The sequence below is a fragment of the Lampris incognitus genome, chromosome 20, assembly GCF_029633865.1.
Source record: "Lampris incognitus isolate fLamInc1 chromosome 20, fLamInc1.hap2, whole genome shotgun sequence".
Lineage (NCBI taxonomy): Eukaryota > Metazoa > Chordata > Actinopteri > Lampriformes > Lampridae > Lampris > Lampris incognitus.
This window is the reverse complement of record NC_079230.1, coordinates 25,096,586-25,109,540: the sequence shown is the minus strand read 5'-3', so window position 1 is coordinate 25,109,540 and position 12,955 is coordinate 25,096,586. Positions and strand designations below refer to the sequence as shown.

Sequence of the window (12,955 nt, the reverse complement as noted above, 5' to 3'; positions counted from 1 at the left end):
ACTACAAGTTTTGGGCACTTGCGATCCATATACAGCACCCGCCGCAGTATTTCAGTCTCTAAAACAGCCAAGTCCCTGTGTAGCTACACAGGTCCAATTTACGTTAAAAAAGGCCACGATTCATACTGATGTCCAGTGTTGATTACTCTCCCATTCGCCTCCTCAGACACCTTGAAAACGTGTGCGCCTCTCAGACCATGTGTGGAATGACTATTTAGAACTTTGCATGGCGTCTCAGCACAGCGGTAGAGGTTCTCTTTCCCATAATGCAGTAGTTGTAGGCGCAATTACGTTCAGCAATCATGTGATCATAAATTTTCAAAGTAAAAGTCACTTGTTTTAACTAAGATTTTTAACCTGTATTTATATTCTGTTGTCCATCCTGCCCAATGGGGATAGGACGTGACGGAGCTAGGGCTTTTTCTTAATCGACGGTTGTTAACATTAACAAACAATCGTGAGTTAATTGATGATAAATATAACTTACGATATACAGAATACAAAATGCATGTTAAATTCCTCAAACAACGATTTATTGTAGCATTTGAGAAACAGGCTTGTTGTGGCGTAACAAAACTAGATTATGAAGTCGTGTATGCTGCTGTAGCAGGAAGAAAATTCCGTTCCGTCTCGTCTTTCGTCACATACCCTCTGCCAACACGGAGGTGATGGTGGTAGGTTGCAGTCCCCTTGGCCCTGGCAGCACGATGTGTGCTTTTTAGGCGGTACATTAACCGAGTGCTAGTCTAGAGTTGTTATACTTCAAAACAGCACCACAGGTATTACAGTGTGCATCGCTGTCGTTTTTCAGTGTGAAATATTCCCACACCGGACCTACGTTTTGCCTGCTTCGTGTCTTCTTGTGTAGGCTAAACTTCGCGGCCTCAATAATACAACATGCCAAATTTGGCGCCCTCGCGTGGAGACCTTAAGTCATGATTACGTTTCACATAAAAACTCCCGTTGATACAATTACACGACCGCAGATTGTTCAATTAATTGTTTAATTTTAAATCTTATCGATTAGATTCTTATTGGCAGTTAATTGAGTTGATTAATTAACATCCCTAAACACAAGCTAAACGAATACCTGATATAAATAATAGGCCTATAAAATAATGAAAATTTGTCTTTGTTTAAATTAATAAATTATTATAAAAGCACAATACTAGGACGATGTCATCGTCCATCGGGATGTTTGGATGTGCACATCGTGGTGTCACATTTGAGCAGACATCACCCAGCCCTAATCTAACCTACCTACATAAAATATGGTCTAGGCTTATTTGAAAATAAATTGTTACATAACATTGATAATAACTAATAATTTATTTTGTTCAGTCTGGTTCTGTCTGCCTGCTCATGAACATTCAGAGGGAAGGTGTGGCGTCACTCCACCTGCCAGCCTGCCTAATCTGCAAATCATGATAGGCGTTGTAAACCATTTGGCTGGGGAAGATCATGGTTTGGAAATCAGTAGACTCGCCATTGGGTGCGTTTTGATGACGTCAACTGTATGCCATCTCCTCCAAGCTGTAGTGATCTCTGTACCCCCCCCCCAACCATAAAGAAAAAAAGAAAAAAATTGCGGATCTACACTGATCTCATATACGGCCTCTATGGAATCCAAATGATGGAGAACTTTAATCCCTGATGTCATATTGCAGCAAGAGGAACAGCATAAAGTTTGTTTCTATCGTTGTCTCACAAAATAATGAATACTAGCCAAAGATGATAACTTACAAAGATAGATTTGGACCTCCTTGGCCTTGGAATAACAGGTTCAGACAACGAGTCATCATCGGTGTCTGTGTCTGTATAGTCAACAAGTCCGGTCTTTGCTAGATTCACAACCTGTATCAACAAATTAAAATACTTTCATGACAGAAAAAAAGAAATCGTATTTAGCTCAACAAAAAATGTTGCAGGCAAACTACAATTAAATCAAGATGGTAATTTGAGTAGTCGGACACTGCCACAAGGATTGCCTCACATTGCCTTTTGAGTTTTTGGGATAATTCTTACAGAAGGAAGGAAGAAGGTCATGTAAACTGTACAATCACATTAAAGGTGAGTTAGAGAGTTACTTCCTGGTTAACATTTGGACGGAATGCCTTGTGTTGAAAGCACCATGCTCACAAGGCATTGAATATAAGGGCGTTCTCACACCTGAAAGTTCGCACCCAGGTCTGAACCAAAGTGCAAGTTAATACTTTAGTTGGATTTTACTTTCAAATAATTGTCTCATATATTCAATGCCTTGTGAGCATGTACTTTCAACACAAGGCATGCACAGAAATACGTGCACACATGTCATTTGTGAGGTCCGGTGGACAGGCCAATGTCATTTGTGAGGTCCAGTGGACTCCTGACTTGTGTAGCTAGTACACACACACACACACACACACACACACACACACACACAATGTGACCATGATTTGTGGGGACCACGTGAGAGTTGTTGATTATGCAATCAATTGGATAAGGAAATTGCTATTACCTCCAAATCTTAACCAAAAGGTAACTCTCACATAATACAACACACTTTTAAAAGGATTATACATTTTCCATTGCCATGTCTCACGGAAATAGCCATTATTATGACATCTGATAATTGAAAAGTTGATGCGTCAATTTATTGCTGCAACCTTCCAGGTCTTAGGCCCCTACATTCTACTGTAATATAGTAGTTGTCATGCATAGCCAGACCTCCAGATCTCCACACTTCGTTTATGCTGTGCCTGTAACGCCGTGTGTTTGGACCCAATCCCAGAGAAGAGGCAGAGGCAGTTGGTAAGTACTAAGTCGCTTTACTGGACTTCAGCAAACACACAATAACCAAAAAAACCACTGCCCAGCAGGGCAGGCAAAAATGCAGACCAGAATAAACATAAAATACTGTAGCGAATTCGAGGGACAACGCAACCACAGGAACTACCGCGGCCGGGACGCGAACCCGTATCTCCCGCACCGCTGGAGGCAACGCTAACCGCTCGACTAAAGGTTCAGACAGAAATACATGCACACGTCATTTGTGAGGTCCGGTGGACTCCTGACTTGAATATGTATTATTGGGTGTAGCTAATACACACACACATATAGGATATTACCTCCAAATCTTAACCAAAAGGTAACGCTCACATAATACAACACACTTTTAAAAGGATTATACATTTTCCATTGCCATGTCTTACAGAAATATCCATTATTGTGACATTTGATAATTGAAAAGTCAATATTTATCAATTTTCCTGCAACTTTCAAGTCCCTCAGTTCCTTTAGAGTACCAAGAAAGACTTGGTCTTGTTCACGAGTGAGGGTAGGATGGAGTGGGAGATTGACAGGCAGATTGGTGCAGCATCAGCAGTAATGTGAACCTTTTACCAGAACAGTGTGGTGAAGAGGGAGCTGAGCCAGAAGGCAAAGCTCTCAATTTACCAGTCAATCTTCGTTCCAATCCTCACCTATGGTCAGGAGCTTTGGGTAGTGACCGAAAGGGTGAGATCACGGATACAAGCAGCTGAAATGTGTTTCCTCCGTAGGGTGTCTGGGCTCAGCTTTAGAGATAGGGTGAGGAGCTTGGACATCCGGAGGGAGCTCAGAGTAGAGCCGCTACTCCTTTGCATCGAAAGGAATTAGTTGAGGGGGTTCGGAAATCTGATTAGGATGCTTCCTGGGCGCCTTCCTTTGGAGGTTTTCCGGGCATGTCCAACTGGGAGGAGACCCCGGGGTAGACCCAGAACTCACTGGACACATGTCCAATCTGGCCTGGGAATGCCTTGGGGTCCCCCAGGAGGAGCTGGAGGGCGTTGCTGGGGAGAGGGACGTCTAGAGTGCCCTACTTAGCTTGCTGCCACCGCGACCCGACCCTGGAGAAGCGACTGATGATGAGATGAGATGAGACTCATCATTCACAGAAGTTTACTTGCTAACCTTGTGCCTTTATTTCATTTTCTACCAACCTTTTGAAATGTCTCTCAATTTACAGTTATAGTTGTTTTATTTTGTCATTTTCAATTCTGGTGCAGTGGCTCGTACTCGTGCATTTGACAGCTATAGAAGCACCACCGGACAACTGGGTCAGTCGGGCTGGGTTTGCACCACGGCTGGGGGAGCAGTCGCCCCATTGCCCACCACTCTCCGCCGCCATGAAGCCACAGCCCATCTCGCGGGGCCTCCTTCTATCCACGGCCCATCCACACAGCGGCGGTCGAGGTGTTTTCATGGGGCCATGTCAGAAAGCGGGCCAGTGGAGGGGAGGAAGAAGAGGAGTTCATGGGGTGTTTTCGTAAGGGTGGAATTGGCATCAGAGTCGGAGACAGAGAGTGAAATTGGAAATGAGAATGAGGACAAGAGAGGGTTTGAAAATAAGAAATGGAGGAGGAATACATCAAATTGCTGTAGTGATTCTAGTCAGTCATGGGAACGGAGAAGTATCTCATTGTGATGGTAGCCGTGACAAGAGAAGACAGGCTTTTCAAGGACCCACGAGGTCAGAAAGTTTGTTGGGAGAAAACTTGGGAGATGTACGATCGATCAGGATAACTAGAAGTGGGATGGTTATCATTGATTGTATCTCAAAGCATCAGAGAGATAGAGCCTCTAAGGATGAGATATTTAGAAGTCTCTCTGTGACTTGCTTCCCACTCGGATTAAGAGCAAAGAAGGGAGTAATAAGTTATGTGCCACTGTCAGTAGAGGCTGAGTCATTTCGGGCAGTTGCAGGTGTGTGAGAGGCAAGAATGAATGACTAAGTTCCGAGAAGGGGAGAAGGAGGACAGTAAGTCTGTGTTTGACTTTTGAAGGGGAATTGCCAAAAAGAGTTGTACCTTGCTTATTTGAGTTACAGGGTGAGGCCATATGAGAGCGCTCCTCTCAGATGTTTCTGTTGTCAAGAATATGGACATGTTTGCAGCAGTATGTAATGGAGTCAGACGATGTGAGGAGGACAACTGCAATGTGGAAAATTGTGATGTGAAGAAAGTGCAAGTAAAGTGCCTGCTCTGCAAGGGAAATTATGATACGGGGTCAGCACAGTGCCCGAAAAAGAATTAAGGAAGAGAAAGTGAATAAGATGAGAGCAGAAAAGGGATTTTTATATTCTGAAGCTGCTGAAAGATGGAGAGAAACGAGAATGATGTGAAACAAGAACCTAAGGAGGAGTCAGTCAGGAAGCATGCTGAGTTTTGCTTTTGTCAGGACCAGAGGACATTTTTTGGCCTTTTCGGCAATGGCAATTAGCTGTAATGCTGGAGTAGAAAGAAAATCGGAGAGAATTGACATATTGTAGATGCAGCAATGACATTTCTGGGTGTTGCAGAGGTTCCTGGAGAAGGTGTGCAGCAGCTGCTGAGAGGCTTTTAGTCCCTCTCAGAAACCCGGTGAATAACCAGTTTAATTGAGAAGACATGTTTGTGGGTTTTTGTTTTTTTTTGTTGTTTTTTTTGTGTAACTCGACATTCTGATCCACTCTCTATTCCAGTTGGTGGGGGTAATGCACCATACCGTTGTTAGCCAACCGCCAATAAACAAGAAGTTGTTACACGTTAATTTGGCCAGCGTTCACTGTGGGCTACATTCGGGCTCTCCAACTGAAGTGTTGGCAGCACGTAATATCCTCTCTTTTGTTCAGAAACAGACTGACAGCTGAGACACCCCATTTGCCTCACGATGCAAAACTGATTCCACTGTTCATTCACCTCTACCCAAAATCAACAGTTTGAGAAAATGTAAAAACCGACAAGTCAAATCTTTTCTGGTGATTTTTCATGGGTATTGTATCACCAACACTCATTTGTTGTCTTTACCTGTTAAATCCACTTCGGGGTCTGCATGTTTTTGGATCACGGACAGAAACCAGAGCAACTTGAGGAGAACATACAAACTCCATGAAGGAGGAGTGGAAGCAATGCTAACCACCACGGCAACCTAAACTGTACATACATCACATTACTTGTAGGCCTTAGACATGACGTTATTTACCTTTTTTTTTCTCAAAAAAAAAATGGGCTATAACAGAAGCAGATCCTTAAAGCTGGTGAGAATGTGTTCCCATTGTCCCTACCGAAACCCCTGACTCATGACAGAGGCCACAAGGTGGAAAAGGAAAATCCCGCTATTAAAATCCTTCTGGACACTTTTACAGGAAGTACAAATGTGAAACATTCATAAACGTCCATAATCACGTTCACCATCACGTAGCGATTGAAAACATCTCATTTAACACAGCAATTCAAATAAGATAGCCGTCAACTTACATCCTGCTCAGAAACAATCCAGCCGTCCCAGTGTTTGCCATCGCTGATGGCAAACACTCGTCTGACATCTTTGGGATTGTTCAAGAACGAGGCAACGGGAACACAAATGCGTTACAAGAGTTATTAAACACATATTTCAAGAGAGCTTTTCTGTGTGTGTAAGGAGCTTCAGTAAAACCATGGGACTGAAGTCCATGCAGGATCTGAACACCATGAATTCCAGTCTTGAATATTTCTAAGTCACAGTATATATAGGACATGTTGGTGACGACAACAAATCCATTTGTGTGTATTAGTATGAGTGTATATATATACACTATATACACACACACACACACACACACACACAGTAAAACGGCCTTGATGGATTTGATTTGGTCATATTTACTCTGTATATTCTCTGCAGGGATTTTTCCCCATCATGTTAAATAATTAAAATAGAAGGTGAAAAGTTAGACTAAACCCTTTCTTCATTGAAAAATCCATTAAATAATAACGGCTTCTCATTGCTTCCCTCTTCCGATAACTCGCTTCATCTCTCTTATCTCCGAGTGCTCTCTCAGGGAGTGATGTCAGCAGAATAGGTAATATTAATTCTCCTCTCTGTCTGAAGGTCTGTGGTGGTGGATTAGTGTCCGTCCTTCTCTTCAGTGACAATCTAATCTCTCAGCTCAGTGTCTTTGATGTGATGGCTGTCTGCTTATTCTGTCAGCATGCTTTTCTGCCCGTCTCTCTGCTTGTCTGTCTGTCTGCCTGCTTGTTTCTCTCTCTCTGCCTGTCTGTCTCTCTCTCGCTCGGTCTGTCTGTCCCTGTGTCTTAATACATGTGTAAGTCTCTTTCCCTGTCTGTCTCTTGGCATCTCTCTCTTCCGATGGCTGGCTATCTATTTCTATGTCTGTCTCTACCTATTTGTCTCTATGTGTCTCTTTCTCTGCGTACATCTTTCTGTCTCTGTGCATATGTAAGTCTCATTCCTTGTCTCTATGTGTCTTTCTGTGTATGTGTGTGTAAGCCTCTTTCCCTGTCTCTCTTTCTCTGTGTCTGTCGCTCTCCGTCTCTACATATGTCTGTCTCTCTCTTTCTCTCTACATGTCTCTCTGTCTGTCTCTCTCTATTCAGGCTGCTGGCGGTGCGTCTCCACACCTCGGTCCAGTCCTGCCACCTCCTCTCCCTGGCGGAGGAGCTGGAGGGGTCGGTCGGCCGTCACACGGCGGCCGTCGTCCTCCTTCACCAGCGGGAGGAGCGCCACACCGTCCTGGTGGCCATCCTGCCGGGCCGGGAGCTGAGCTGGGAGCTGACCAAACTGAGGGCCCGGGGCTACAGCGGGGCCCCGGGCCCTCAGCCAGAGATCTCCATGTGCGAAGGGGATCAACTGCTCCTCTGTTTCAGCGGCAACATCACCTCCACCGGTAGGCAGCAGGAGACACTGAGGAGAGACCGTCCTTTAACCACAAATGCTGTGATGTTTGTCTTTCCAGAACGTCATCTGAAATGAAAAAAAAAAAAGATCAATTTCTGTATCTTCATTTGCAAACAAATCCTATTTGATCACAGAAGACACCGTTTCTGTTGTTTGGTTTATAAGTTGCTCTGGCTTGAAAGCCACGAGAGAGAGCTAGAAAAAATAAAATCCAATTTAGAGATGAGTGATTCACATTGTAGCAGTATTTGTACAAAAACTGCATAATTGGATATTTTAAATTTCGACATTTTTTGATTGTCATTCTCTTACCTTATTCATATACTTTGCATCAAAAACCACATTTTTGAATTTTCTTTTTACTTTTGACCTACCACACTCTCATCTTGGGCAGATATTTATGGACTGTATGGTTGCCTTGGAAGATAGTCACCAACGATAAAATTAGGATGAACAAAAATAGTATGAAAAAAATTAATAACTTTAATAAAAAACCCAGAGCCGCATGTGTGAGATTTGACCCCCCCCCCACACACACACACAATATTCAGCCTCAAAATGAGCTCAATTATTATCTTAATCAAAACATAGATCAGATTTTTCCCCCCCATATATACAGTGAAGAAACAACATGGGTGACCTTAGGTTTCTAACGCATATATACAGTGCTGGGAAAACTGACAAACTGATGCTATAGTGACATTACACAAGTACTGTAGCTAGCTAACAGCCTGTGTAAAAATATACATGTAAAAAGTCCCAGATAGGGTTGGTGGACTCGTGTCTTTGCCCCGCCGTGTCAACACCGGTTTATTTTCCTCAGCCGGTTCCCACAGCTCCAGACGTCACCATAAAGTAGATGAATTACATGTTTGCAACGGAGGCCGTCGAAGCGTCGGAACATAAAATCAATTTTGTTTGGGTCTGCCCGGATGCCTTTATGTTCAGAACATTAACGTCAGTGTCGCGGGGCCTTCGCCGTGGCCACCTACCAACCATCTCACATCTCCTACCAACCATCAAATTTTGTAGACGTGTTGTTCGCTCAACCTTGACAGAATGACTTCTTTTATTCTGGGTCTGGTTGGAAGGCTGCCACAGAGAGAAAGGCATCGACCTGACCAATATGAAATAAAGACACAGGGATTCGATGGGATGGAGAAACTCATCCCATCGAAGCACCCTTTAAACTCAATTACCATTTACTACCTTAAACGTGAACGAGTTTAAAGGGTGGTAAACTCTGCATACCTATCAAATTTCTGGAATATGTCGATTACTATAAAACAAGGAGACAATGCCACAGGGGGCTGTACCATCAGTACAGTAATGAACACCACCCAGGTCCAGGATATCAGTCCTGTGTACAGAAAAACAGCTGGAAACTCATTTTTAGCATTTCCCATCTTCTCCTGAAAACGTTGGTTAAGGAAAACTGTTAACGCTAGGGTAACGACTAAAGTGTTAACGATCGGCTTTGGAGAAACTGTTTCTCTACTTTTGAGAGAAGCTAATGATCCCAGTAGATATCCAGCAGTTGAGCTAAGGTAGGCTAAACTTACCGCTCAACGTACCTCTACTTTACAGACATGGGGGCGGAAAAGGCATCTACAAGTTTGCCTGCCAATATGTGAGTCGGACTCACAGTAAAAAAACCAAGGGAACCAAAACATCCCTTTAGCCATCACTTGGGTCAATCTATCATACTATGATGTTAATCTGAATCTGTACTATAGAATCCGCGATGCTGTCAGGATGTCCCATAGTGACACCGTCCTATATGTTTTTTTATCAAAGGTTTCTTTTGAGCTAACCTGACTCTACCACATGGAAAAAATAAATTAACAGCAACTAAGAGGCAACTAATTATTTTCATTGCAAAATAAGACGCTGCAGTGGACTATATGGGCAGAATTCACCATGATCGGTTGGCGTTCTGGATTAGGTGGACACGGGCCCTTTAAGAAAGGGTTTCCGGGTTAACAGGGTGGTGCTAGGAGGATTGTGGGAGCAGTGCCATGTTGTGTGTGTGTGATTTTTTTTGTACATAAGAGTAAATGACACACGCGTTCGTGCAGTCAATGACAGACATTGTCCGTTTCTACTTTCACGCAATTTCCACAACGTGTCCAAAGCTTACATCCACTCAAACAATGGTCTTGCTGGCGAGAAACTACAACTACTACTACTTTTGGCTGCCCCCGTTAGGGGTCGCCACAGCAGATCATCCGTTTCCATTTCTTCCTTTCTTCTGCGTCTTCCTCTGTCACACCAGCCACCTGCATGACCTCCCTCACCACATCCATAAACCTCCTCTTTGGCCTTCCTCTTCTCCTCCTCCCTGGCAGCTCCATATTCAGCATCCTTCTCCCAATATACCCAGCATCTCTCCTCCACACATGTCCAAACCATCTCAATATTGTCTCTCTTGCTTTGTCTCCAAACCGTCCAGCTTGAGCGGTCCCTCTAATATAATCGTTCCTAATCCTGTCCTTTTTCGTCACCCCCAATGAAAATTTTAGCATCTTCAACTCTGCCACCTCCAGCTCCACCTCCTGTCTTTTCCTCAGTGCCACTGTCTCCAAACCATATAACATAGCTGGTCTCACAACCATCTTGTAAACCTTCCCTTTAACTGTTGCTGGTACCCCTCTGTCGCAAATCACTCCTGACACTCTTCTCCACCCACTCCACCCTGCCTGCACTCTCTTCTTCACCTCTCTCCTGCACTCCCCATTACCTGCGACAGTTGACCCCAAGTATTTAAACTCATATGCCTTCGTCACCTCTACTCCTTGCATCCTCACCATTCCGTCGTCCTCCCTCTCATTCACGCATAGGTATTCCGTCTTGCTGGCGAGAAAACAAAAATCAATATAGAATATCATTAAGATACAATTTTAAGTAGCTTAAGTAAGACCCTGTTATGCTTATATACTCGTGCTTATACTAAGTTGTAGGAATGAAAATGGAAAGATTTTGTGAATAATGGAAAATGTGACAGCAAAATGTGATTTTTTTTTTTTATTCAGGGACCCAAAACAACCAAAACGGCATCCCATGCGAGTGCATCACATTCCACAGTCAGTGGAAAAACCGCCTCTTGCTGAATCTGACTGAAGTGGACCCGTTTGGAAACCACAGCTCTCCTCATTACAAAGGCACGGCCATCTTTTATAAAGTCTACAGATCTCAGCTGGCGTGGCAGGGTGATGAAACCATCTCGCCAAACGTAAAGCTCCTGGGAGATCCCGTCTGTAAGATATCTCTGACTTTGCCGAAGGTACTTCACATTTACAGTCAGGGATGTAACAAAACAATATTGTGTTGAGTTTCTAAAACACTGCATCAGCTATTAAGATTACACGTAAAGAGGTGCGGAAACTGCACTACTTCTGTGTAGTTTCTATCACTGACCACTAGGTGGCAGTCACTGTATTGTAACAGGGCTGCACAGAACCACAACAGTGCCCCCCACTAGCTGTGTGTCTGATTACTCATATTTTATGCATACTGATGTGTTTTTTTTTATAGCAGTGTTTGCAGAACCACAATACGTCATAATATGTTGAATTATATATCTGACATTTAGAGTCAAGTAATTAACAGAAATTTTGGCTACTTTTCGGTGTTAAAAGAAAAGCCAACTGATTGAGATTGGATCAATTATTGGAAAATCTGAATCGGTGAACATGTTAGCAACTGGGAGGGAACGTAGCATCACTCTCCAAGTCCTACGACAGCACAAAATGGTGGAATTCTCCACAGGGAGTTTCAAGGCTTGATTGACCCCCCCCCCCCCCCCCAAGGCTTGACTGCAGTATTAAGGGAAAGTAAAACCACACTGACCATAATCCAGTGTGCTGGCATTTTCCAGTCACTGCAAAGCACTAACAGAACCGGAGAGAATGCAGATGGTAACAGACATGTCATTTTAAGTTGAACGACAGATCCCCCCCGCCCCCCCCAACAGTTTCACTGGTCAGAGATTAAAACAAATTGAAATCGAAATCAACATTCATCTCCAAACCCCCACAGAAATCAAACCAAACTCAAACAAACACAAAGCAGTCAGCACTACCCACACGGAGATACAAGTCAGCGTTGACACTCGCAGGAACAAAATATGTAAAATTCTCCGTTTCATTCCAGAAAGTAAGAACCGTCAATCAGCCCATCGGTACCAAAGTGAAGCTCTTTGAGGAGACAGGTGGGTGGACTGCTGTTAACAGTGCTGCTTATACATCTTTTCTTTTAATCATTTCCTTTAGAAACATTGACCTCTTTTTGCCTTATTGATTAGGTTTATTATATGGCGATCACCCAACTACTACTACTACTACTAAACGACTATTATGGCTACTACAGCTACTACTACTACAACTACTATTACAACTATTACTACTGCTACAACTGTACTACTACTACTACTACTATCACTATTAAACTACTATTACTACACTATTACTGCTACTACTATGACTAAACTACCATTACTACTACCACCTACTACTGCTTTTCCTACTACTACAACTAAACTACTACTGCTACTTCTGCTCCTACTACTACTACTAATAATAATGTTCTAAGAATTTACATGGCCAACAGTAAACCCCTCTCTTCTTCTCTTCCCTTCACCCTCTTCTCTCCATCCCACTACCTACACTCCTCCAGGGTTTCTGTCAGACTCACTCCTCCTCTGGCTGGCCGGAGAGCTGTCAGAGGAGGAGGTTCCCCTGCTGGCTCTTTCTCTGCACCTCCGCCGCAGCTCCACCCAGCTGGTGAAGCTCCGGGCTGGGGACAGCCCATCTGCCCAGGCCTTCCAGCTCCTGGTCCTGTGGAGACGGGGGCAGCCAGCCGGCCCACACCCGGCCAAAGCCTCCCAGTTAGCCCGAGGCCTGGCGAAGAGCGGCCGGCCAGATCTGGCCCAGGCACTGCTGCAGAGACACGCTGCAGCCGCAAAAGGCAGTGCACAAGAATAGAAGGCAGGAGACGTATGCATGAAAGATTTCCCAAGGGTCTGGTGAGTGGAGGTTATGAGGGTGCTTAAAAAAAAAAAAGCAATCACATTTTAAAACTAGCCATGGTTTAAAATATGTTAACCATGAAATATTTTCTTAAAACCACGTGTATTTAGAAACTATTTGAGGGCTCAGAAAAAAATGTCTCTAGTCTAACAGTTTACTTTTGTAACTAGACTCAACTTATGTTTATATTTTATCACAGCATATATAGTATATATATATTAGTAACTCTACACTCATATTGGGGTTAAAAA

General features: G+C 43.6%; 1 protein-coding gene across 1 annotated transcript in view; it reads left to right on the top strand.

The window, feature by feature from the left end:
- dthd1 (death domain containing 1) overlaps window positions 1-12,659 on the top strand; it is a 40,634-nt gene extending 27,975 nt beyond the window's left edge. The window contains exons 8-11 of the mRNA XM_056300207.1: window positions 7,377-7,666; window positions 10,710-10,960; window positions 11,830-11,887; window positions 12,352-12,659. Coding sequence (XP_056156182.1) covers window positions 7,377-7,666; window positions 10,710-10,960; window positions 11,830-11,887; window positions 12,352-12,659 — 907 coding nt within the window. The remainder of the gene's footprint in view (window positions 1-7,376; window positions 7,667-10,709; window positions 10,961-11,829; window positions 11,888-12,351) is intronic.
- Window positions 12,660-12,955: the final 296 nt, after the last annotated feature.